At 45.4% G+C, this 27,407-nt stretch overlaps 1 protein-coding gene across 1 annotated transcript in view; it reads left to right on the forward strand.

Moving 5' to 3' along the window:
• The first annotated feature begins 3,042 nt into the window (after positions 1-3,042).
• LOC147443738 (NADH dehydrogenase [ubiquinone] 1 beta subcomplex subunit 2-like) overlaps positions 3,043-27,407 on the forward strand; it is a 32,131-nt gene continuing 7,766 nt past the window's right edge. The window contains exons 1-3 of the mRNA XM_086526535.1: positions 3,043-3,225; positions 3,302-3,347; positions 3,515-3,610. Coding sequence (XP_086382661.1) covers positions 3,119-3,225; positions 3,302-3,347; positions 3,515-3,610 — 249 coding nt within the window. The 5' untranslated portion in view covers positions 3,043-3,118. The remainder of the gene's footprint in view (positions 3,226-3,301; positions 3,348-3,514; positions 3,611-27,407) is intronic.

Genomic DNA, 27,407 nt, shown 5'->3' on the forward strand with positions numbered 1-27,407 from the left:
ATTGCTTGGAAGCTTGTGTTGAATATTTTAAGCGGTCGATCTCCCCCTCTTCTCCCAACATTCTTGATGCATATCTTAAGCCATTACCCTTGCTAGAGTGATTGTATTAGTCCATGTAATTCATTAGGGAGCAATCTTGCCTAATCTTTCTCTTCACACTATAATTGTTGCAATCAAATCTATTTTGGTTTGATTTGCGGTCATATTCATCAGCGTGAAGTGATTAATTCTACTTGGAGTTATCAAACAGGTCAAGTTTAAGGTAGAATTCCATGTTTTTCTGTGGAACTTGCTTGACTATTCCTCAAAGAACCCTTTGTTAGAAAAAAATTCAAATGTTTACAATAAACTCGGGGTATGTACTCTACGCAAACATTTCATCATAAATAAAATGACCCCTTCTTCTTCATTAGCTTGTGGCTTTTTTAAACTTTCCATTTTTAAAACGCTCTTGTCAATTCTTTAATTCTTTGAAATTTGAAGAACCCCTCCATGTGAACTCACACGCTACACTTACCTTTTTTTATCCCTCGAAACTACAACTATATTCGGCATGCTTGGCCTCATCAACTTTTTCATTGTCTTTTCTAAAACATTCGGCACGACTTAATTTTTCGCTCAATGTCCTACTCCATGGATTCTCAACATAACTTGCACTAAACGATCATTGTGGTCCACTCAAAACCTATGATTGTGTACCTGCATTTTGTGCCGCCACATTCTTTTTTACATCAACCACAAAATCATCTTTTACATCAACATACTAGCTCTTCAATCAATCAAAAATCACATCCTTACTCACCATCACTTGGTGCATGACAAGGTTGCAACATTTGTATTCCTTTTGTTCAAGGGAACAACGAAGGAACACCCTTTTTTAGCCTTTGAATCCAACTTTGTTCTAACTCATCCGACATCAAGCTGGTAAACTTCTTCTCGTGCAACAACAATAGGAGTCTTGTTCATATCATAAACAATCGTAAAGACTGCCCAAAATGTTAACTCAATAACCATGATGCATGCTATTCTCATTCATCATTCCCTTGCAACTTTTGCAATGTGTTTGTTCTTCCGCATGGTAGCGCAATTTGCTACGAAGTATACCTGTGACGGCCCGTAGTTGGGCGCGTCATGTGGAGGTGCGTGGTGGGCGAGTTTGCCTTCAAAAAGCCCGGCTCGGCCCGGGGCCGGCTCGGGTCGCGTTCCGTTCCGTGGGTCCGCGGCCGTGGTGTGTTCCGAAGGTTTCGCGTTCCGGGTCCCTAGCCCCACGTAGCCCCAAGCTCCCCCGCACTCAAAGGAGGGTCATAGCGTGCCCTGGGGAACCTTGCGTGGAGCCCCCACGGTGCACGAGTGCGTGGAGTGGGGCTAACGTGTCTAGGTGGGGGGTCCCCATCCCGTGGCCGTTTCCGGGAGGCTCATACCCCTTATATACACCCCCGGTTGAAGAAAGTTCGACATCCTCGTCGAACAAAGGGAGAAAAGAGATCTTGGCTATGCATAGGCCAAAGGTCTAAGGGGTGCATATAGTGCAAAGTGCGTGAAAACTGTACCCGAAATGCAAGTAGATAGCATGCTTTGTTTTTGGAATTTTTGGAATAAAGTTTGTGTATTTTGGCAGAAGGCTGAAAAAGATATGCTTTGAATACCCAAGTAGAATTCCCCATACTTGAGCATTCCCCAAAAGGTAACCCGAGGTGCGCGGAGCCACCTGCTGCGTTGGCCCGCGCGGAGACTTCTTTGAAAGCCGAATTTGAAGTAAAGTCCATCGCAATGCAGCCCTTGCGAAGTTGCAAGGAAACTTATCGTCATTTTGACGCGCGTTGTAGACTTAGGCTGACACCAGCTTTGGTTTCCAATCGATGAATCTTGAATCGGGTAAGGTTACTTGGTTAGATTCAGTCTTTAGGGTTGAAGTAGCTTTGGTCATCATGACACCATGAAGGCTTTGGCTGAATCTTCAATCGTCAAACTGATCCCAGTTGGTCCCTGTGTGGACCTCATTTGGAGGGCTAGCTCGGTGCCCCTTTGGTCTCTTGTAGACTTGAATGGGTCTTCAGCTCAGCATAGGCCACAAAAGTGGCCGGGCGCGACGAACTAAGTTGAGTTAGTCCATCGCGTCTTTCTCTTTTTGATTTTTTTACAAAGAGCCCTATCTGGCTCGCATCTTTCCTTTGTGTTTGGAGTAGTGGACTTGTAGTGTGGCCATCTCTGGGCCATTGTGTATGTACGTTTTGCCTTGGCGCTCGCATGTTGAGCGAAGTAGCATGTAGTAGTAGCAATAGTATGAGTGGCGGGTCGTAGGTTTGCCCGTAGCCTCCCCCCTCCTGGGTTTGGCGAACTGAGTGGCGGGTCGTAGGTTTGCCCATAGCCTCCCCCCTCCTGGGTTTGGCGAACTGAAGAGTAGTAGTAGCCTGAGTGGCGGGTCGTAGGTTTGCCCATAGCCTCCCCCCTCTTGGGTTTGGCGAACTGAGGAGTAGTAGTAGCTTGAGTGGCGGGTCGCAGGTTTGCCCGTAGCCTCCCCCCTCTTGGGTTCGGCAAGCAGTGGTTGTAGCAGCAACGTTGGCGGCCCCGCACGTTGGGTACACGCCGTTTTGAGTCCTGGAGCCTCCCCCTTCCTTGGGTTCGGCTTGGTTGATTTCCTGAAGCTCTGATACCAAGTGTGACGGCCCGTAGTTGGGCACGTCATGTGGAGGTGCATGGTGGGCGCGTTTGCCTTCAAAAAGCCCGGCTCGGCCCGAGGTCGGCTCGGGTCGCGTTCCATTCCGTGGGTCCGCGGCCGTGGTGTGTTTCGAAGGTCTCGCGTTTCGGGTCCCTAGCCCCACGTAGCCCCAAGCTCCCCCGCACTCAAAGGAGGGTCATAGCGTGCCCTGGAGAACCTTGCGTGGAACCCTCACGGTGCACGAGTGCGTGGAGTGGAGCTAAGTGTCTAGATGGGGTCCCCATCCCGTGGCCGTTTCCTCATACCCCTTATAATACCCTGCACTAGCAACATAAACAAGGTTGCTCAGTTTTGCATTACATACAGATTACGTAATATATTATTTATTGCTTTCTCGAGGAACAAGAGGTGAGGCGGATCGCACATCATTTACCTGTGCGTAGGGAGGAGCTCGCAGCAATGGCTGGTGGTGGTAGCGCCCGCGCCCATGGGCACGATGTCTTCGATATTCATCCTCCTAAGCGCTGGCATGTTCGGACCGGACAGATTATGGGCGCCATCATGTGGTACATCCCTCTTCGTTTTTTCCCCTCATTGCTAGTGACGCAGAAAATGTTTCTTACCCTTATGTTTTTTGTATAGGTTCTGGGTCTTATACAGAGCGAGGCAAGATGGTCCTGTTCTCTTGGTAAGTGCCTGCAGATTGTATCTGAAGTTAGTTGTAACGACAATTTGAATTGAGGCAGAATTTCGTAGGCATTATGCACTTCTGGCTAGCACCGATCTTCTGATTTCTGCGAACATCCTTTCTAGTAAGCAATTTCAGTAACAATTTCACCATTTGTATTATGGCAGGGCTGGCGTCATCCATGGGATCATGATGGCCATGGGCATGGTCACAGTCATGACCATGATCATGATCACAGCCACAGCAGCACTGAAAACTTAAAGGTGCAGATCGTTCTTTCCTGCTTTCAGATTGTGTGTTCTAGTTTATCTTATTGCTACATTTTTCAAGGAGGAATATTCAATGCTATGTCTAATGTGGATCTTTTTCCTCAGAGTATAGGGTGCTGTTCTAGGTTATTTTGCTATGATGATTGAACATGACAATATTGAGGATTAAGATTGATTGTGAATCAATGACCATTACAAAAGAAAACTGTATTAAGTACAACATTGATTTTCTAAGCAAAAGAAATGCCAAAAGTTGGACTTTGCATAAAGCTAAAAAAAAAAACCAAAAATACTGAAAGCTCTAATTATTTTAACCCAGGCAGGGTCAAGTTTGAAACTAGATTTCAAAGTCCTGATCTTTCAAATATTTTCAGGCATTTGGTAAAGATTTCAATCGTCTGAATGCAACCGTGTTCCACATGTCCAATCGTTACATGGAAAGTCTCCACATGTCTATTTGTTGCATGGCAAGTTCCACTTGTGCAGCTCTTGCATGTGAAGACTCAACGTGGTAGTGACTCTACAAGTGGCTCAAATATCGACGTCTACCTATAAGGAGACTTGACTTGCATCCTATCTTCATTGCTTGTTATGTAGGGCTCGCTCATCAGAGATACCATCTTTGGAATGTTGACACGTGCTTCTACTCTCAAGAACCTTGGTTCTCGAGGATTCTAAGGAATGGTGGCTCCTTGAAATAGGGTTTTTGCTTTGAACAAGAGGCCGAGGCTTCCAAGTATCATTAAGTTTGATTCTAGAATGAATGTGGTAATATGTTTGGTTCAAGTGCTTGTATAGACTTCTCCCTAGTAATAAAGATACTTTTACGGGGTGGGGGGGGGGGGGGGGGGGGGGGCAATTCCATCTTTTGTCCCTAGTACTTTGTCGATCTTCTCACTCTTTCTCTCTGTTTCTTTCTACATGATTTGGCTTCAATGTTAAGTGATAAATTCTATTTATCCGAGTATATTCGATAGTGTTATGCGCTCCCGTTTGGGACAGTGGTATCAAAGCATGGTCTCCTCTCTTTCTTTGTTAAGGAGGACGACTCTGGGAAGATATGGGAAGAAGCCATGACAAGCCAAGAGAGAAGCAAGCAAGCGGAACTCTAGGAAAACCTCACAGAGTTGGAAAGAAATTTCTCTCTCCCCATCCGATGGACGTGGGGAATAGCCTTTTATGAAAAATTCTGACAAGGAAGAGATGCGGAAGTTCGAAGCAAGCCTTCAACCACCGCTTCGGAAGAGCATGAAGGTGTGCCACAACGATACCTTTCAACGGATCATGGAGTCAACAATCATTGCCGAGGATTTACATTCCATTTGTGTCCCTAGACGGATGAAATATAGCACGTACCGTGTGAGGCAAAGAGCGGTTCATGATGACTATGGCGATCAAGGCAAAAGGCGTCCCCCTGAAGATCCGGATCAACCTAAGAGCTCCAGTATCTCACGTCAAATTAAGTACAAATCTTCAAAGAGCAAGGAAGGTGTTTCTACTGTGGTGAGAAGAGACTTGAAGATCGATTGTCCTATTCGGCAGCAATGCGGTAGGAACAAGCATCTTCGAAGAAGGAACAAGCCACTGAGCTCGAATTCTATTCCTGATGTGCAAGGAAACACGGAAACAAAACAAGGGAAGTGTCAGCTCCTTAAAGGCTTGGGATCCGTGAATAACCAACTAGTGTTGGTCCTTTATGACCGTGGATTCGGATAATTTTCTCATTGGAAACTGCAAAACACTAAGGCCTCACACCGGCTTTGCTTGGAACTCTGATCACTTCAGGATCGGCATTCGAGGGGTTGACCACCAATACAACTTTCGTGCAATGATAGCTCAATCTTCGGATTGGCGAGTACAAGGACCGCGGATCATTTTTGATGGCACCTATCGAGGGATGTGATATCATCTTGGGTATGCCATGGCACTACCATATGCAACCGGTCCTAGATTATATAGAAAAGACCCTCGCCTTTGAGCATGAGGGCAAGAACATTAAAATTTTTGCTGATGTAGGGGATTGGCTATTCCCCTATCGTAAGCCATATCTCCATTAAAAAGGAAATAAAGAAGTGCGTTTTTGCTTGTTTTTCGCACGAGATAAAGATAAAACTGGAGACGGGGAAAGGGGGCGATCAGCCCCCCATTGACTACCAGAGCAAGAGACCCTCAATACATCAGATGAGATCTGTGATCTATGGAAGTGAATACCCCCTTGCCCCCATATAAGGTGTCCAAGGGGAGGTAGGGCAATGCCTGGAAAAATTCCCCATGACACCACAAGAAAAAATAAAAATATATGAGGGCGCCCGGATAAGGTGGCTGGCCGGCCTAGACGTGGGCAGCCGGACAATGCAGTCCGAAATCATATGCAAAGGGTGGCCAGCCCGGAGGCATACTAGTCGTACACGTATGCCTTAGACCTGTGTGTGCAACAGCAGAGTGGTGTAAATCTAACACCCCCTCTCAGCACCGGTTGCTAAACAAACCGCATGAAATCGAAGATGTGAGGCAAATGTTGAAGATGTCTGCTGCAATGTCCACTGAAAGACAATACACCGACGAACTCGGCGAGTGTAGCAGCAGTCTGGGGTGTCCAAACTGCCGAGAAATCTGCGTGGAAAGATGTCGTCACGAGTTGTGTAGCAAACTGCTGTACTCCGCTAATACAGTGTGAAGGTACTGTGTGAAGGTCCCAAACTGAGTGTGAAAACAACTCCTTATCGTAAAAGAAGTGCCAATAGACCTGCAAGTGTCTTGTCTAATAGGATCTGTGGTCTCTGTAGTCAAACCGTCTGGAGAAAATGGGGAAGCCAGGGAATGCATGAACCTATAACCCAGGGTGGCCAGGTGGCCAAGCTGTGTAAAACTCTAAGAAGGCCAGATGTAGCAAATTGCGCTGTAAACGTTTTTTGAAACAAGGAAAGCCAGACTAAACTGTCTGCACTGTAGAAGCTATTGTAAGCTGCAGCAGTCAACGGGAGACCGCACGGACCACCACCGTATGGTGTCGTCAGTAGGTAGGGTAATCCAAGATGAGGGGAAAGCCAGACTCAGTCTGCGCTGTGAAGAGCCTCTGAGAAGAGGTGTGGTCAGACCAAGCTGTCTGCACCGTAATCATCCTGTATGAAGAAGCGAAGCCAGATTGACCAGTCTGCGCTGTGAAGATCCTCTGAGAAGAGGAAAGGCTAGATCAATCTGTCTATTCCATCTTGCATGTATCTCCTGTCTCCAATCCTCCGTTGTCAACCAAAATAAAATCCGCGCACCAAACCGCATCTCGGTGTGGCTCTCAATGTGAATGAGGTGGGAGTGGCCTACTGCCCAGGTCAGGGGATAAGGATTCTGTAAGGTTACTGAGGGTGAGTGTAAACAACTCTGAAGGCAGTAATCCAAATGATCAGGAGTGTAGAAGAGCAACTGCACTACCATCCAAGCCAAGCTCCAGGTGACTCCGAATGTAGTCGCGGGATGCTTGATCTCCCGCATTTCGCGGGTAAACTCTTTAAGAGAGTCCAAAGCACTGAAATCCCACTCTAGTCTGTAGATCCAAGCAATGAACCTCTCCAAGAAGAGATTTAGGATTCTCTTCCTAAGTCCATTTAGATGCTCCTGTGTGAGCAAGTGAGCTGACGTGTCGAGGTCAAGTGGTAAGTGTCTGTCCACCCAAGATGGTGGTGTCTTCTGTCACGTGACACATCCAACCCTATGTGTCCGTGGACAAGCTACAACACGACAAGGGTTCAGTCAGTCCAGTTAGTTTAGATTTAGAAGTGATCTGGCACTTTTGTGAGTCTATTCGTAGACCGTGCATGCCCAGTCACTTAGTGTAGATGTATATCCTCTGGTTGCACACAACATGATTATAAGCATTCCCATCAGAATCCATCAGAATCCTTCAGGGGAATTTTCCAATGCATTTAGCCTATTTTTCCTATTTTTGACATTTTTCACTTATTATTTTAAGTGACTTTTGTTGAAAAGTAGGTAGCGCAAATTGAGTAAGTTTGTATATAAGCAAACCTAGACTAGCACTAATTGGCAGAAGAGGCAGCAGGAGCACCTTGCTCAACAGGCAACTTCTCAACAAGACCAACCCCCGCGACTACTCTGGCATTTTCTCCACAGAAGACCTAGCGTTTTTGCATCAGATTGGCCTTGGCGTTTTGTGCATAGTAGATCAGCCCCGGCGTCGTCAAGACACAGCAGATCTGCTTTTGCAGAACAACCGGCGACAGCAGAGAAAATTTTCAGCCCTAGCGTTTTTGCATCTGCAACACACCCTAGCGTTTTTGCAGATCCTCCGCGACGGAACCCCAAGAACCCCCAGCGTTTTCAGTTTTCAGCCTTTAGACACTGCAGAAGAACCCCCAAACCTCGCAGATCTCACCTTCCCGCAGCAGTTCCTCGCCGCACGGTCAGTTTCCGCAAGGTTTACAGTTTCAGCGCGTCGTCGTCGCATTGTCGTCATCGACTTAGAGTCAAAATTTAGTAGATAGAAGATTTGCAGATTTCAGCCCTTAGAGTTTCCAGATTTCAGCCCGTCTCGTGGTCGTCCTAATCGTCATCGACATCGTTTGCAAGTCCAAGCATTGTAGAGATTTGTGCAATCATAAGTAGACCGCTCTCGCCATAGAGAGTGGGGCCTTCGGAGGAGGGTTTTACAACGTCTCTGGTGTCGTATTCTCTTCTCTCTCTCTCACTCTCATACACTTGCACGCACAGTGTCCATTCACTTTGTTTGTCATCATAGCATTCTCTCATTAAGAACGGAAGGCTCTTCCTTCAATAAGAACAAAAGGAACCTTGAGCACAGTTCGGAGCACTCATCTTGAGCAAAGCGCAAACATTCATTCCGCTGCACCTTACATCTTCTCTGGGAATGTCGTGATCCCATATGCCATGAGCATGGCCATATCTCATGTGAACTCTGATGATGAGTGCGTAGGTGTGTCATGCCATGAGCATGGCCATATCTCGTGTGAACTCCTCTGATGAGTGCATAGGTGTGTCCATAGCAAACCACAAGTCACCAATGACCACCCCCTTTGGAGTGCGCAACCGCCGAATGATGGCTGGAATGAATGGATCTCCCAAGGATCGTATGCCCTAGATGATCAATCATCAAGCCGATGTCGAAACTACCGTGTACTGCAGCAGTCAATGAGAGATCACATGGACCACCAGTGGATGGTGTCCTGGCAGGAGGTAACTTCATCCTTTGTGAAAAACACAAACCATGTGGCTGCTGTCCACCCAAAAACGCAACTGTGAGGTGATGAAAACGCTGCTGTCCAGCGATTTTCAGCATGCTCGTACGCTCCCGACATGGTCCGGAGCGGCGCAGAGGGTCTGTGGATGGTGGTGAATCAAAGTCACTGCCCGTGATGGGCTGTAAACAGAGAAAACAGCAGGTGTTTATGGCTGAAATCTGTAGCAGTTGAAGAGGAATCTCGCCGGCAATGCACCAGATGCAAGGCCGGTTTCGAAAGGCAAGATCCAAGTTCTTTTACTGAAAACGCTGATGCCCCAGCCTGAAAACGCAAGGGCATTGATGCTTTCCAAAAACGCAGAGCTGATGGCTGCTGGCTGAAAACGCAGATGGCTCCCAGTCTGAAAACGCAACCCTGCCCAAAACGCAGGTGTCTTCTTTTTCTGCTGGTGCAAAGAACGCTGCTGTCCTGCACTTGCTGAAAACGCAGATGGAATAGGAGGGGGTTCTCGCGATGAGAAGGTTTGTAGAGGCCAGCGCTGTCAGCCAGAAGCAAAAACACAAGTAGATCTGCCCTGAAAACGCAAGTGGAGGGGGGTCCTCCGCGACAGAAAACTCCATATTCCATCACGTGCCTGGCTTTTATACGGCTAGGAGTAAGAATGTGGCTACGGACGCTTTGTCTAGACGGCCTAGTGTGAATCCAATTACTTCCGTATATCACCACAAACTAGAATCACTTTCAGATTTGTATCAGAATGACCGAGACTTCTCCTCCATTTGGAGCAAGTTACAGAACGGAGAGAATGAATTTCTCTATTCCATTTACGATGATTACTACTACCAACACCAAGCAATGGTACCATTGAGGAAGAAAATCATGGAAGAAGCACATGCTTCGCCTTATGCGGGCCATCGGGTATCCTCCGTATGACTTTAGCATTGGAATTTTTTTTTTTTTTTTTGGCCAAGCCTTAAAGAAGACATCGATCAGTATTTCAGGGAATGTTTGGTTTGCCAAAAAGTAAAGTACGATCGGCATAAGACACTTGGGTTACTCAAACATTTGCTTGTGCCTGATCAACCCCGGGAGAGTATTGCCATGAATTTTATTATGGATCTCCCAAAGATTCAGATTGGAAATGATGCGATTTGGACCATTGTGGACAAATTTAGCAAGCAAGCTCACTTTATTCCAGTTTAGGAAAATGATCAAAGCAGATCATATGGCTAGGATTTTTCTAGCACAGATCTTTAAGCATCATGATGCCCAAGTCTATTGTGAATGATCGATATCCTTGCCTGACTGGAAATTGTTGGCATGCTTTGTTTGATAATCTTGGCACAAAGTTGAAATTTTCTTCTACATATCATTCTCAAATGGATGGGCATAGCAAGATTGCCAATTCCACAGTGTTGGACATGTTGAAATCCTATGTGTTGGACATTTTGACTGGGAGAAGTATTTGTCCCTTGTCGAGTACGCGTATAACAATACAATATATTCGTCTAATGGGAAAGAACCCTTTGAGATTCTTTTTCCACCTATCCTTTTAACTAAGGATAAGATTTTTGCATCGGATGACTTTGTCCAGAATCTAGACACGGCCTAGGAGCGAGTTACGAGAGCAATTTTGTGCTCTCAGGTAAAACATAAGAAAGCTACGAACAAGCACAAAAGGAATTTAGACTTAACAGTCGATCAATTAGTTTTACTCAGGTTTGAGAAGACTAAAGAAACAAGCGACTCATAAAGGGGTGCAGGTGAACTTTCCAATCGTTATTATGGGCCGTTTAATATAATTGACCAGGTGAACGATGTGACGTTCCGATTAGAGCTACCATCTAATTGAAAGATTCACAATGCTTTCCATGTTAGTACACTCAGGCCATATGTGGGACCGTCTCCAAGTCGGCCTATTGTTGAGGAACCTCCTGTCATGAGACGGGCACCATGTGCCAACAGAAAAGAACAGACTGAACAAACTTTTAGCACTTAAATAACAACTGAATTGAAAGAGATAGACGACACAGGGAGTTGCTGAGTTCCACCCCGATAGAGCACTGGCTCCAAACCTTGATGCCCCTTTCGGTATTTCTTTATATTATTGGAACTCGGTACAATGCGGGTACTCACGCTCTGCACCTTCACCAAGAAGAGTGCTAGAGAATGAGCCCTCTGCACATATTTAAAGGTCCTTGGCCTTGAAAAGCGTTACATGAAAAGCATTCAAACCCAAAATCATATGGTCCCAAAAGCACTAGCACCCAGAAAGCTACCAGCATGTTTTGCGGAAGTCCGTACAGCCTGTCAGTGCAAAATCCAAGACTGTCCGTACGGTCTGCCACGTCATCGTGTCAATGCGAAACCTGTAAATCTGTATTGCTGCCACGTCATCACGAACAACGTGAATTGCGGAAATCTGTCCGTACGATTGCCACGTCATCAACTTGCTACGCAAGACTTTGAGTGTGTATGTGTACCGGCTTTACCTCTAGTGACTTGGGTCCCCATCGAACGGGGTCCCATAAGTTGGTAAAACTTTAATGAGTTTGCCCCACTCGCCGAGAATCTATAAGTTGGTGAGAACTTCTGCTAGTTCTGATTCTTCTAGGGTTTAGGCCTTTGAGCCGGGATTTGTAGGTTGTCTCCGTTCTTTAGTGGCTTGACACGTCAACAATTTGTGACACCTCCTGAGGTTGAGGAAACGGAAGAAATACTCCAACTGAAGCAGATCAGTCGTCATTAGGAGCGGCCACTCAAGTCCGGGAGTATTACACGGAAGTATTTGGTAAAGTTCAAGAACTATTCTACTTTAGACGCTCAGTGGATGACCGAGCAAGAATTAGCATCTTATCCCGAGATTCTGGAATGATATGTACAAGCACTATAGACCGTTTAGAAGCTAGAGGGATGTTGCTAAATGGACTATTTTCTTACTTTTCTAAGTAATTTCTATTCATTGAAATTAGGATATTTAATTGTGTGCACTTGAACCGTAAAGGTTAGAAACTGTAGATCTACTGGAATTATCAAGAGCCATCAGGAATGGACAACTCTGATGTGTCATATGATGGGTGACATTAAGCATTGCGAAAGGTTGTATTGTTAATTCGGTAGGAGAGATTGGAAAACGGATATTCCTGATGCGTCACGTGATGGTTGATGGGAGCATCAGAAGGGAATATTCCATTGGTATGGCAGGAAATCCGAACTCAAAAAATGAATACGCAGAAAGACGCAAGCACAAGAATAAAGATGGTTTCTGAGAAGCTTTTTTCAAAAGCGGAATATTTTAAAGTGCTTTGCGAGAAGAACAGATGCTTTCCGCGAGGAATCTGTGTTCGCATTGCATCCGTGTGTGAGACTGCATCCGGGGACGACTGGAATGTGTTTGCGTAGCATCAATTTTCAGCTCACTAAATTTATTGAGTTTTATCCAAGTTCACATTAAAACAAAAAAGTGACCGGCCACCCACTTAATAAGTGGCAAGCCCACTTAAAATAAAACAAAGCTCTAACAAAAATAATTAGGGGTTGCTATCTGCCGAAATAGAACTTACGATTCTTTTCTCTTGCGTAGCAAATTCTGCCGCCAGACTCCCTCTTTTCTCTAGCACTACCTCCTGCAGCTATTCTGGCTGTCGTCGCCCCTGCTATTCCTACTAGGTACCTAAAACAAACGCAGGGAGTGGATATCCCAACTACACGGACCGCGCCTACAGACACTCGTCGAACGAACCACCCGACCATAGCCACCATCTGGCAGCTCCCACGTGCTGGGGCCAATGTCCGAGGCTGCCGTCGCACCTGTAAGACCGAGCGTCCCATACCACCCGGCCTCACCTCCTCGAGGTGACCTCGCGCACTCCTAGCCTCGCTGGCTAACCACTGGCACTCTGCCAGTGGGGGTAGATAACTGCAAATGAGGCCTTGGCCTCCCTTCTATAATGATGGCCGACGCCACACTGGCCGGGATCACACTACGTCCGCCCGGACACTGGATGCCCATCCCGACGGCATCTGGGCTAGAGCGGGACATAACATACTTCCCCACTTCAAAACCATTGATGTCCTCAATACTGAGCTTTCAAAGCTCTAACTGATTCCCAAGTGACGAACCTACCCTTCCATTTAGTTAAGTACTCGTCATAAGCCTTTTGGCCCGAATGACGGGTTCTTGAGGAATATATCGAGTTTGCATATCTTGCCATACATTTTTCTCCAATTTTACTTTAAGGCGGTTGACATGAAACACTGGAGGATGGACCATAATATCTAGCCGAAAGCTTATAATGCTTTCCCATTCGCATAATCTTGGAATCCTTGGGAATCTTCAGATAGACCCATTGTCCCACATCAAGAGTCCTTGGAGATCTCTTTTGATTAGCATAAGTAGTGACTCGATCACGAGCCGTTCTTATGCTATCCTTAGCCAATTCGAGCATTTCTTGCATGTCATACAAGAAATCACGAGCCTGGCGTTCCTTGACTTTTTCTAAGCCAATAGCAATCAGGGATTTAGGCTCAAATCCAAACATCAGCATGAACGGGCTAAATCCAGTAGCAGAATGCTTGCTACTAATATAGACAAACTCTAACTGTGGAAGATATCTTTCCCAATCAGACTGCATGTGAGAGACATAGGCTCTGAACATGTCCTCTAACGTCTAATTCATCCTCTCAGTTTGTCCGTTGGACTCGGGATGGTCAGAAGACGATATACTCAACTTCGTTTGAAGATGAGCAAACACATCTCGCCGAAATCGGCCAGTGAACTTAGTATCTCGATCATTGACGATATCCTCTGGCAAACCATACAGCTTGTAAAGTTGGTCGACAAATAAGACCGCCAACTCGTGGCTTTGTACTGTCGACTTCGTTGGTATAAACTTCGCCATTTTTGTGAGTCTATCGACCACAACCCAAATGGCGTCATTGCCCCGACTAGTATTTGGCAAACCAACAATGAAGTCCATGGAAATACTTTGCCACTTGGCATCTGGGACTTCCAATGGGTGTAGCAGGCCAACTTTCCTAAGGCGCTCTGCCTTATTGATCTGACATTGAGTGCATCCTTTCACATAGCTCTCTATGTAAGTACGCATACTTGGCCAATAGAAATATCGCTTGACCAAAGCCAAAGTTCTCTGAATGCCTGGGTGCCCAGCGCTAGGAAGATCGTGGCATTCGCACAAAATCCTTTGTCGAACCTCATCGATTTCCGGCACGCAGACTTTTCCATTTCTGAACAATAGTCCACCTCTAATGGAATATTGTCGCTGTCTCGTCTCTCCGCCACGACTCACTCGGGTCTCCGGACCACCCAAGTCTGTACACGAGTCACGCCCCGCTTCGACCTCGTTCCATATCTTGCCAAAATGGCCATCGGAACGACATAGCCCTCGGAGAGAGAGAGAGAAATCTGTTGATATTTCAACCACAGACAAGGCATTAACCTCGGAATCCTGCTGAGCGCATCGGCAACTCGATTGTTGGATCCTTTTCTATAACGGATCTCAAAGTCAAACTCTTGCATAAGCTCAACCCATCTAGCCTTCGTGTCTCTGAGATCACCCTGATCACAGACATAGCGCAAGGAGTAACGATCTGTCCATGCAACAAACGTAGAGCCATACAAGTAGTGTCGCCATTTCCTCAAGGCGTGGACTACATCGTAAAGCTCCTTCTCATACGTTGGATAACGGATCTCAGTGTCAGAAAGTTTCTTACTTTCAAACGCAACAGGACATCCATCCTAGTATAATGCCACACCAATGGCATAATCGCTAGTATCACAAACGGGAGCGCACAACAATATAAAATATACTCAGATAAATAGAATTTATCACTTAATACTGAAGCCAAAGGATATAGCGAGAAATAAAGAGAGAGAGAGAGAGAGTGAGAAGATCGACACAATACTGGGGACCAGAAGATGTGCTGGTCCCCCCCCCTTAAAGAGAATCCTTTATTAGGAAGAATCTCTTTACAAGCACAAGAACCGGAGAAAACCCCTCCGTTCTAATTCTCCGACTCGATGGTCGTTCCTTCCCGTAAGGGAAATTTGAGAGACGAGCTCACAATCCTTTTTCCGTCTGTACTCGGAGTTGAGACTCCACGAACAATTTCCGAATTCCGTTTTCAGAATTCCCAAGCGTAGGCCGAAGCCTTCTTGCTTCTCCTTCGCGATGAAGTACCTGCAAACACACACGCAAACATGCGACAACAATCCGTATGGCGAATCCACAATAGATACCTGTCGCTCTTGCGCGGGAAAAGCGATTTCCGTGCTTCGTAGTCTCGCGATCTCTTGCGTTATCTGGCGGTAGAGTCTTCTCTTGTTGACGTTGGTAACTCCTTTTCAGTGAGGGCATGTGGTGCTTTTATAGCTCCTTGGCCACGGCACGAATAGCTGCTCGCGTAGAGATCGCGGTCGTTTTTTTTTTTTTTTTGGGTGCTGTTCTACCCGAAATAGGGAGAGAGAATTCACTGGTTGGTTTTGTTGCTTTATTTTCTAAGTGGCTGTCCACTTATTAAGTGGGCGGTCGGCATATTTTAAATTGGTCCGAACCTTCCCAAAAACTCAATAAAACCTTAAGTTTAAAACAATGCTTTTCACAACACTTCCCAGGCGTCCCTGGATGCAACCACATGCACAAATGCAATCCAGACATAGATTCCTCGCGGGAAAGAGTTTGCTCTTCCTGGAAAACTGTTAAAATTTTCCGCTTTTTAAGAAAAGCTTCTTGAACCCATCTTTATTCTTGTGCTTGCGTCTTTACGCGTATTCCTCTTTCCAGTTCGGATTTCCTCTCGACTATGGATATCCCCTTTCCGATGCACCCGTCACCCACCTTGTGACGCATCAGGAATACCCATCACCTAGTTCTTTCCTACCGAACTTACGGTACAATCCCCTTCACGATGCTCTATGTCACCCATCCTATGACGCATCAAAGATGTCCGTTCCCGGATGGTCGGATACTTCTTACTGATGCTCCCTGTCACCCATCCGTTGTGACGCATCAGAAGTACCCGTTCCTGGTGGCCTTACAGATATTCCCTTTCACAGTGCTCCTGTCATTACTTTGAATGACGCACTAGGGATACTCTGTACTCAGATGTCTCCAGTGAGAAAAACCCTCTCACTTAAAATTCCAATAATTCATTTAGAATTATTTTCTTGGTGTTCCAAGCGAGAAAACCCTCTCACTTATAAATCCAATAATTCATTCAGAATTATTTTTCTGTCAAACAGTTGTCCTCAACTGTAGAGGTCGAACTGAACTGTCGGGGAGAAACCGAAAAATTTCAAATCTTGCTCAATGGTGAGTTGAGCTAGTCCTTTCTTAAAAGAGAACTTAAAAATTAAATTAAACAAAAATTCAATAATTCAATACTTACCTTACCGATTCATGTCGTTCCTCCAGTACCTCGAGGATATCCTTCACCATTCATCAAACTTACGAGCCATGTAAGGACTTGTTATTCGCGTCTTTCCGAGAATCTGTTAACTCAATTTCACCTTCTCAATCCCGAGAAGAATAATCCTCCTAAAAATCAATTTAGGTCTATGTCCTTGCGGATAACCTTGCACTATTAGTCCTGAGGATATTAAACCTCTTCTGTTCTCCCGCATAGGGCATGTCAAGAGCATTAAGCTCATGTGAATCTTCCTGTGACAAAGTGTGCCATCTTACCAAAGTAAGTTCTTATTCCGGAGCCTTTGCTTTGGGTAGGCCAATTGTTCTGATCCAAAGTTTTCCTTATCCGAAACTCTGTTAACTTGATTCCGTCTTCTCAAATTCGAGAAGAATAATCTTCCTAGAAATCAATCTAGGTATCTGTCCTTGCGCATAATCCTGCGCTGTTAGTCCAGAGGGTCACTTGTTCCTTCCTCGTAAAGAGAGTGTTCATTCACTTGTGCGAAAAGCACTACCATGTCTTCCTTGACCGGGTAGGGGGTGTGGGCTTGAAGAGTATTCAAGCTTAATGAAAGCTTTTCTTTGCTGGAAAGCTTAGAATGGTTCCTTCATAATTTTCCTACCGGCAATAGCAGGTAATCTATTCGAGAATTACCTAATACCAGATCAATAGTTGACCTTCCGGCTAGTTGAGCAAACCAATTCATCTTAGGAAACAATGTTTCAAATTGATCCTACTCTCATAAACACTCGAGAGTGAGTAGTCTTGGTCAGACATAACCATACCTCGTGCAAAAGAGCAAACAAGCACCATGCACTTTATGATTTCCTCAAAGATGTAACTTTGATCAAAGACCTGCCCTCTCATAAAGTTTGAGGGTCTTCTATTCAAGAACTCAGGAGTTAGATTGAATTCCCTTACTCCAAACTTTCTCCGGATAGCAATGTATCCTTCGAGGAGAGGTAACAAAAATTCGTTGTTTTTGTGTTCAATGGTTCTCGTCCCACTGCGGGGATTGTATTCTATGTACACTAAGGTGTACACTTTCAACTTTTATTGCTAACTCCACCATCTGCTGCAAAGTATCTTGCAGATGGGTTTACGAAATTCAGGCAAAAGTCCTTCGTTAAATTTGTTCATCTTTCCTTCCTCAGAGAGGATCAAGAATGGAGCTACCTTGGCAAGAGTGAACGGCTACTTGCTTTGACTCGCTCGTGTTCCTATTGGGCAAACCAATCCCAATCTTCTTGAATGCCTTCCTCAAAGCGTAGAGGAAAAAAAATTGTTGTTGTTAGTTCCTTGCAGAGCTTTGGTATACCACCAAGTACTTGCAATCCCCTTGAGGTGTTTGGTCACATGCCTCACCTTCGAAGCTTCTCATAAATTGCCGTTTGCAAAGGCAACTTCAAACTGTCGAATGAAAGCGGTAGCTTTCGGGACATCTTCTGTTCCGTCAAAAGTATCAAACTTGACCGGAGTGTCCTGAGATCTAGAGACCTTCTTCATATCCTTCCCGAAATGACGGGATTTCATGGCTATAGTTCTGGATTGACATTCATGGATATTTTTTGGATTTTGAAGGATCTCGAGCATTCCGCTCCTTGGATTCTCTAGTTTCTTGAGCATCATGCTCTTGTCACCTTCTCAGAGAATCCCAAGTCTCGTGTGGACTTCTTGCAGAGAGAACTTTTTTTCCCAACTCTGCGAGCTTTTCCTGCAGGACTTAGGTTTTCGCCTGCTTACTTCTCTCTTGGCTTCTCATGGCTTCTTCCCGTATTTTCCTAGAGTCGTCCTGCTTTACAGAGAAAGAGAGGAGACCATGCTCTGATACCACTATCATAAACGGGAGCGCACAACAATATAAAATATACTCGGATAAATAGAATTTATCACTTAATACTCAAGCCAAAGAATATAGATAGAAATAAATAGAGAGAGAGAGAGAGAGAGAGAGAGAGAGAGAGAGAGAGAGAGAGAGAGAGAGAGAGAGAGAGAGAGAGAGAGAGAGAGAGAGAGAGAGAGAAGATCGACACAGTACTGGGGACTAGAAGATGGGCTGGTCCCCCCCCCCTTAAAGAGAATCCTTTATTAGGGAGAATCTTTTTACAAGCACAAGAACCGGAGAAAACCCCTCCATTCTAATTCTTTGATTCGATGGTTGTTTCTTTCCGTAAGGGAAATCCGAGAGACGAGCTCACAATCCTTTTTCTGTCTGTACTGGGAGTTGAGACTCCGCGGACAATTTCCGAATTCCGTTGTGGGCGGGATGAAAACACACAGAACGCGTCTATAATGACCCGACACACACTCTTGGGATGATATACACACACACTATGGGGCACCACTCGGCTTACACAACCCACCTGGCCGAGACAGGGAACACACCGATGGAGTGAGAGGAGAGAGACTACCCATTTACCCACTCCACACAGACACACACACACACACCCAAAAAACTCAGCTCAAAAGAGGAGAATTTCTGATGTTTAGATATAACTGAGCTTGGGCCAACACCAAGGGGGCAAAAAGCTCACACAGTATGGGTAAAATAAGCCAGATACAATCACAAACTGGAGCAGAAGCTTCGCTCCTAGGAGAAACTTACACAGCCAAAAAAAACAAAAAAATAGTGAGGAATTTGGCAAAATGGACAGCGCCATCGCGTCCGGAACGGCCCAAAGCCCCAGTCTACCATGTCAAAGTGCTCAAATCTGACATCGGATGAGCAGTTTACGGCCAAAACAGACTCCAAATGAGCAAAAACACAGTTGCGGCTGTTCCTCCTCTTCTCTCCACGTTTTTTCTGGTCTTCTCTCTGCTTTTTCAGTTCTCACACTTAGCTTTATCACTTGGGCACCCTTGGCCTTTTAGTTGACCTCAAACGGACCTCGAACAGGCCAAAAACTGACCTCGCAGTGCATAGTTGTCACCTTGCTGCATCCATCCACACACCTAGCACTCAGCTTTTTCCAATAATGCATCCCGCCAGCACGTGAAGTGGCTCCAAAATATGGTCCTCATGATGAGCTTTCTGCATAATTATCACAAGAAAACATCCACGTCGTGTCCGTACTCATCCACGTGCAAGTATTGACCCCATTCAGCCTCCTGACGCCACTAGATGCCATCTGATGCACCTGCTTACCTCATGTCGTCGGCCCGCGGATAGCTTCCTCGAGAATTTTTACACGCTACCAACTCCTCATTATTATAGAAAAAACACACTGGTACTGGTGACGATGAAAATCGATGCACTATGTACACCCTATCCTACCTGTACACATGTGGGCCCCACGTAACCACCTGGCTGTGGGAAACGGGCAATTCTTTATTATATGCACCATGCATGTGTATGTACATATGCGCAATCTCTTGCTCTAAAAAACTCCTGACATAATTTGCCCATCCCCTAGCCTGCTAGATCATTCATGATCAGTAGCAGCAAAAAGAGATGCTCATTTCACCTGGATCCCACACGAAAACACTTGGCATTCCTTGCATCAAAAGCTTAATCAAGGTTCCACCTGGCTCTCAAGGAAAACCTGTAGAGATGCCATATATCAACTCTGCATCAAGAAAATCATCAATTACTTTGGCATAGACCTGCATATGCAAATTTATCTCCTTCTCCATAGCTGAGAGGTCTCCACTGATCATTTGTGTCATCAATTCTTGCTTCTTCGACAATTCGACCTTGGTTTGCATAGCCCTTCAATCACTTCATAAGGCCCTTCACTTTCATCTTCATCCTCATTTGCAAATGCAACTAAACCAGACTCCTGGGTTTCTTTGTCCATAAAAAAAAATGCAACATCAGCATCCTCATCATTGCTGGTAGTGCTATCACTGTCCTCATCAGACACTGTGGAATAGTCTTCATCACTAGACTCATCCTCATCTTCATAAAGCTCCTCCAATCGTTTCCTTGTGTCCATATTATATAGCTTCTTGGCACCTGTCTTTCCATAGAGACTAATCGTACCACGTCGCCAATCTTGAATAGCTCTTACTGCATGTAACCATGGTCTACCAAGTATAATAGGATATGCTCCCAGCCTTGCTGGCATCACATGAAAATCAACCACCGCCTTTGCATCATACGCCTCCACTTCTAAGCTCTTTACAACACCCAAACATTTTACTTTTTGATGGTTTTCCAATCTGATCCGGAAGCCTGACACCCCAGTCACTGTAAGGCCCATCTTCTCAACGCATGAGTGTGTTATGACACATATTTGGGCTCCACCATCAACATAACCTTGTCCCATATTTTTTCTTTTGTGCCACACATCTACTATTGGACAAATGTCTTGTAGCTCATCCATCGTCAACACCTTCACTGAACCTCTCTCTGGCTCTTTCTCCATTGGGTTAACCATCTTCTTTCACTGTCGCTTTAGCTTAGGAACCATCTCTATGAGCTGCCCAAAAGTAACATCTGCCTTTCTGTTTGTCAGATCCTCCTTCAAGTCATAGCTTAATTGCCCATCCCCTAGTGGAAAACATGAAACTTGCGACGAGCCCTTCTTTTCCTCTTGGCCTTGACATCTTCGCCTTCATGGCTCTTTCCCTTCTTATTAGGACCTGGGGCACTTCTTCCTTCCTTGTCCTCTGTGGTCCTCTTCCCAATAGGCATCACTAATGTATCCTCTAGCTTTGATGCCTTCTCCAAGGTGACTACACTTCACACTTTTGTCTTTCCCTTTTAATTCACTGGTTCCTTCTTCTCCCTTGATTTCGATGCAATAATCATTCGACCTAGTTAGCACCTGTCTTGGCAATGGATACATGTCTCCCCCCGGGCTGATGTGGCCCAACTCTCCGCAATTATAACATGTGGGAGTCTGCCTCCAGAACCTACCATTGGTTTGTCCAACACCATTCCTAGGTCTTTCTTCACCTCCTGGCTGATTTGCAAACCTCCCTCGACCTCGATTATTTCCCACTTGACCTAGCATGTTTAGGCTGAGATTCTTCATTAAATCTACCACTTGCCTCATGTCTTGCCTAAGCCCATCATCTTGCACTGCTGTAGTGACCACTGTTGGGATAACCCGAGGAGTAACAGGAACCACTGGTTCATGATGAACCCCTGGCATGCGACCTTGTAAAGAGTCCATAGGTTGAAATTCAGACCTCATGGGCAAAGACTCCACCCCTAACTGACTCATTTTCCTCAGCTTCCACTCTTTGTTCCTTGCTACCTCTAGTGCATCCTCATATGTCCTAGGCTTCTTTAGCTCCACTCTCCAATGTATATTCTCCCAAAGACCAGCCAAGAACCTATCCTTCTTCATCATGTCAGGCGGGGGTACTTGTGGTGCTAAGGCCTTGCACATCCTCTCCCATCCCAATGAGAACTTACGTATGTACGCATCTACTGGCTCACCTTCCTTTTGCACTGGCTCACCTTCCTTTTGCACCAAAGCCTGTACTTCTTGCCACACTTTGTCAGGATCTTCTACCTTCACAAACTCCACTTCTAATCCATGCCTTAGATTGTCCCAACTCAATCTTACAGGTGGATCAGCCACACGTAACTCCTCTTCAAATGCTTTGGACCAAACTCGTGCATCACTCTTCAAACAAATTTGGAGAAGACGTAACATCTGCGTTGGGTCGTGGATTTGGTTGCTAATGCAAGCAACCTCCATCTTTTCCAAAAAGTCTTCCACATCTTCATCACTTCTTCCATGGAACTCCGGATAAGAGAAAGCCATGGCTACCCAAGTTCAATGCTTTGAGAACCCCTTCGAACACACGTGCAAGAACCCAAAACTTTTGACTGACTCAATCCCCAGAAACTTCAATGGAGCTCAACTTTAGATAAAGACAAACACATGCACATCAAATGAGTTTTCATAGTTGATCATCGGAATTACAACGGACAAAGGGCATTCCAGTATCTCTCTTAATCTTCTTGGCCCAAACATAAAGACTATGCGTTGTTGGAAAAAAATCTTCCTGGACACATGAACATTTATCTGGATTCTTTGAGTTAAATGAAAAGGAGTGAATTGAGGGCCATTTTGATCATCCATTAAAGCCAACCATGCGGCTCCCAAGAAAGCATACATGTCTTATCTTCTGATCTTGCCAAAATTTCAGCAACATAACAGTATAAATGGCTCAAAAGACCAAAAAACAAGCCATCATAACTTGGAAAAATTTTGGCAGAGTTTCCCCAGAAGTAGAGCAGTGAGAACCTAAAATATAGACTGTATATGTATGCATAAACTGCCAACAATAGAACCCGAGCATCAAGTAGGAATCACTAGTACATAGCCTATGGCGAGGTCATGAAAAGGATGCTCCAGCTACCTGTATCACCGAAAGGATCTCCACATTTGAGAATCCCCCAGCTCAATAAAACCTCACGCTATCGACCCTCACACGAAGGCTTATGCAACAGTCGTCTAGTCAAGTCTCAGAAATGGCTGGGACTGCCAAATAAAACCAAATATGGCTCCACAAAGGCGTACAATGGCAGTTTCGACAAGTAACATACAATCCAGCAGACAATGCGCTCAAACAGGCGCCAAATGATGCATACCCACAATAACTACAAATGACACCACTGCTAGTATATCACTGTACTCCAGCTACCTGTACCTGTGTGAATCACCTGTACCTGTACATGTCCCTGTAACCTGTAACCTGTAGTATGCAACCTGTAATCCCGAATCTCGAAGCTCGAAGCAGAAGATACTCGAAGAAGATCCTCAGTGGGGGCGCCAAAAGAATGTGGGCGGGATGAAAACACACAGAACGCCTCTATAATGACCCGACACACACTCTTGGGATGATATATACACACACTATGGGACACCACTCGGCTTACACAACCCACCTGGCCGAGACAGGGAACACACCGATGGAGTGAGAGGAGAGAGACTATCCATTTACCCACTCCACACAGACACACACACACACACACATCCAAAAAACTCAGCTCAAAAGAGGAGAATTTCTGATGTTTAGATACAACTGAGCTTGGGGCAACACCAAGGGGGCAAACAACTCACACAGTATGGGTAAAATAAGCCAGATACAATCACAAACTGGAGCAGAAGCTTCGCTCCTAGGAGAAACTTACACAGCCAAAACAACAAAAAAACAGTGAGGAATTTGGCAAAATGGATAGCGCCATCGCGTCCGGAACGGCTCAAAACCCCAGTCTACAATGTCAAAGTGCTCAAATTCGACATCGGATGAGCAGGCTCCAAAATGAGCAAAAACACAGTTGCGGCTGTTCCTCCTCTTCTCTCCATGTTTTTTCTGGTCTTCTCTCTGCTTTTTCAATTCTCACACTTAGCTTTATCAATTGGGCACCCTTGGCCTTTTAGTTGATCTCAAACGGACCCCAAACAGACCAAAAACTGACCTCGCAGTGCATAGTTGTCACCCTGCTGCATCCATCCACACACCTGGCACTCAGCTTTTTCCAATAATGCATCCCGTCACCACGTGAAGTGGCCCCAAAATATGGTCCTCATGATGACCTTTCTGCACAATTATCACAAGAAAACATCCACGTCGTGTCCGTACTCATCCACGTGCAAGTATTGACCCCATTCAGCCTCCCGACGCCACTAGATGCCATCTGACGCACCTGCTTACCTCATGTCGTCGGCCCGCGGATAGCTTCCTCGAGAATTTTTACACGCTACCAACTCCTCATTATTATAGAAAAAACACATTGGTACTGGTGACGATGAAAATCGATGCACTATGTACACCCTATCCTACCTGTACACATGTGGGCCCCACGTAACCACCTGGCTGTGGGAAACGGGCAATTCTTTATTATATGCACCATGCATGTGTATGTACATATGCGCAATCCCTTGCTTCAAAAATCTCCTGACATTCGTAAGCGTAGGCCGAAGCCTCCTCGCTTCTCCTTCGCGATGAAGTACCTGCAAACACACACGCAAACATGTGACAACAATTCGTATGGCGAATCCACAATAGATACGTGTCGCTCTTGCGCGGGAAAAGCGACTTTCGTGCTTCGTAGTCTCGCGATCTCTTGCGTTATTTGGCGGCAGAGTCTTCTCTTGTTGACGTTGGTAACTCCTTTTCAGTGAGGGCATGTGGTGCTTTTATAGCTCCTTGGCCACGGCACGAATAGCTGCTCGCGTAGAGATCACGGTCGTTTTTTTTTTTTTTTTGGTGCTGTTCTACCCGAAATAGGGAGAGAGAATTCGCTGGCTTGTTTTGTTGCTTTATTTTCTAAGTGGTTGTTCACTTATTAAGTGGGTGGCCGGCATATTTAAAAATTGGTCTGAACCTGCCCAAAAACTCAATAAAACGTTATAAGTTTAAAACAATGCTTTTCACAACACTTCCCAGGCGTCCCTGGATACAACCACATGCACAAATGCAATGCAGACATAGATTCCTCGCGGGAAAGCGTTTGCTCTTCCCGAAAAACTCGTTAAAATTTTCCTCTTTTTAAGAAAAGCTTCTCAAAACCCATCTTTATTCTTGTGCTTGCGTTTTTACGCGTATTCCTCTTTCCAGTTCGGATTTCCTCTCGACTATGGATATCTCCTTTCGGATACACCCGTCACCCACCTTGTGACGCATCAGGAATAGCCATCACCTAGTTCTTTTCTACCGAACTTACGGTACAATCCCCGTCACGATGCTCTATGTCACCCATCCTATGACGCATCAAAGATGTCCGTTCCCGGATGGTCGGATACTTCTTACTGATGCTCCCTGTCACCCATCCGTTGTGACGCATCAAAAGTACCCGTTCCTGGTGGCCTTACAGATATTCCCTTTCACAGTGCTCCTGTCATTACTTTGAATGATGCACTAGGAATACTCTGTACTCAGATGTCTCCAGTGAGAAAAACCCTCTCACTTAAAATTCCAATAATTCATTTAGAATTATTTTCTTGGTGTTCCAAGCGAGAAAACCCTCTTTGTAAAATACAATGCTCCATGGAGCCGATCTATTAGATCGTCCATGCGTGGGAGTGGATACTTATTCTTAACAGTGAGCTTATTCAACCCCTTGTAATCCACGCACAAGCGCATAGTGTTATCCTTCTTTCGAGAAAGTAACACTGGCGCTCCCCACAGGGATTTACTTGGCGGAACAAAACCTCTGTCAAGATAATCTTTCAGCTGTCGTTGAATCTCGTCATCCTCGGTTTTTTCTAAACCGATAGGGTTGCTTTGAGAAGGGCTAACTACCAACCACCAACTCAATGCCATGATCTACTCCTCTCGAAGGCGGCAAGCTAGGAGATAGATCATCAAGAAAGACATCCCTGAAATCAGTCATGATTTCTCAGATAAGGTTGGATTCATCGGAATTCCCAAGTTCAACAGAAGAACATGAAACATTTTTACGAAATCAGTGACAGAAGTACCAAGCACTAATGAATCAAACCAACAGATGGTACACATTGGTAGAAGTCAACATCAGAAGACTTTGTATCTTTATACATTTCCAAAGCAGTAACAACTGGTATTGCAAAACCATTATTTACAGAAATTTGATTACAAAGCGAAACAGATACATGAGGCATGTCTTGCTTAACAAAAACAAGAGAGTGATGTACATTGTCTATACACAACGAGTCTTGTTTATCATAAAACCATGGAATTCCTAAAATAACATATGCTCTGTCCAGGCGCATGATGTGGAAGTCCAGGTTCTCTTTGTAATCAGCTAGCTCGAGCAACAAATTTGGAACCATCCGATTCCATACATCCGTATCCTCGCCACGAGCCATCTTCACGTGATACTCATGGTCATTGTCCCGCGTCCGCAGGCTCAGTTTCTGCACCAATTTTGTATCCACAAAATTGTGTGAGCTTCCATTATCAAGGAGTATGATCACGTCGTGACCATTGATCTTCCAGGGGAAACGGAGAAGATCGTGCTTATCAAACACTTTGGTGCTAAAAGTACAATTAGTGCATGAACTGTGTGCTAAATGATGGATTTCAACTTGAATAACAGCAGAGTTATCTGAGATCTCGTGAATCTGAACCGAAGGACGACCTTGCGGTTTCTTTGTCTTCTTCTTCTTGGGGCAATCCTTGATTTGGTGACCTGTCTGGCCACACCTGAAGCAAGCCCTCTTCTTCACTGCATCAGCAACTGTTGGAATCGGGGTCGCCCTCGAAGCGCCCTCACCGAATTGATGGTCTAAAGTTCTTTTCTTCTCATAATCGCTCCATTTATCAAACGGAACGTCTTGGCCTTTGTCACTGCGTCCTCGACGTCAGTCGGGGCTTTGTCCTTAATTAAGGCCCAACAGTAATCCTCATGTAATCTCAGCAGGTACATGTGCACAGCGTGCGTAGAATCCACCTTGTAGAAGGGGAGCGCCTCTTTGAAAGCTGTCGTATACTTATCAAAAGATAGAGCTTTCATCGAAAGACGTTGCAATTTGGCGTAAGCTTTCAAAGGATCCATTTTGGTGAAATCTCTCTTGAGTTTCACACAAAAGTCAGTACATGTCGTAGGCTTCTCTGTCATGTCGCGCCACTAGGTAAGCGCCTCTGTAAGGTGCAGCGGAATGAATGTTGTTCTTTCTCAAGATGAGTGCTCCGTACTGTGCTCAAGGTTCCTTTTGTTCTTATGGAAGGGAGAGCCTTCCGTTCTTAATGAGAGAGTGCAATGATCACAAACAAGTGAATGGACACTGTGTGTGAAAGTGTATGAGACTGAGAGATAGAGAGAGAAGAGAATACAACACCAGAGACGACGTAAAACCCTCCTCCGAAGGCCCCACTCTCACGTTGGCGAGAGTGGTCTACGATTGATTGCACAAACTGGTACAAAGTGGATGCATGTGATTGATGCAAGTCTAGCCTAGATCGACGACGACGGGGATGACGAGACCGATCTAAGGGCTGAAAACTAATGCTCTTGTCGTGCTGTCCAAAACGCCAGGGGCTGAAATCTGCTACTGCCGAAAACGCTATGGAAAAAACGCTGGTTTGCTAGTCTTTATTGCTGAAATTCTGCTGTTGTTGTGAGGCTGAAAATGCTAGGGAAAGAGGGCGACAATGGCCTGCTGAAAACGCCAAAGGGCTGAGATCTGTGGCGATAGGTGCTTGGATGAAAAACGCTAGGGCTGAGAAGACTTGGCAATGATGTTGTGGCTGAAAACGCCAAG

This window comes from Adiantum capillus-veneris, chromosome 13, assembly GCF_014529385.1.
Source record: "Adiantum capillus-veneris isolate H3 chromosome 13, ASM1452938v2, whole genome shotgun sequence".
Taxonomy (NCBI): Eukaryota; Viridiplantae; Streptophyta; class Polypodiopsida; order Polypodiales; family Pteridaceae; genus Adiantum; species Adiantum capillus-veneris.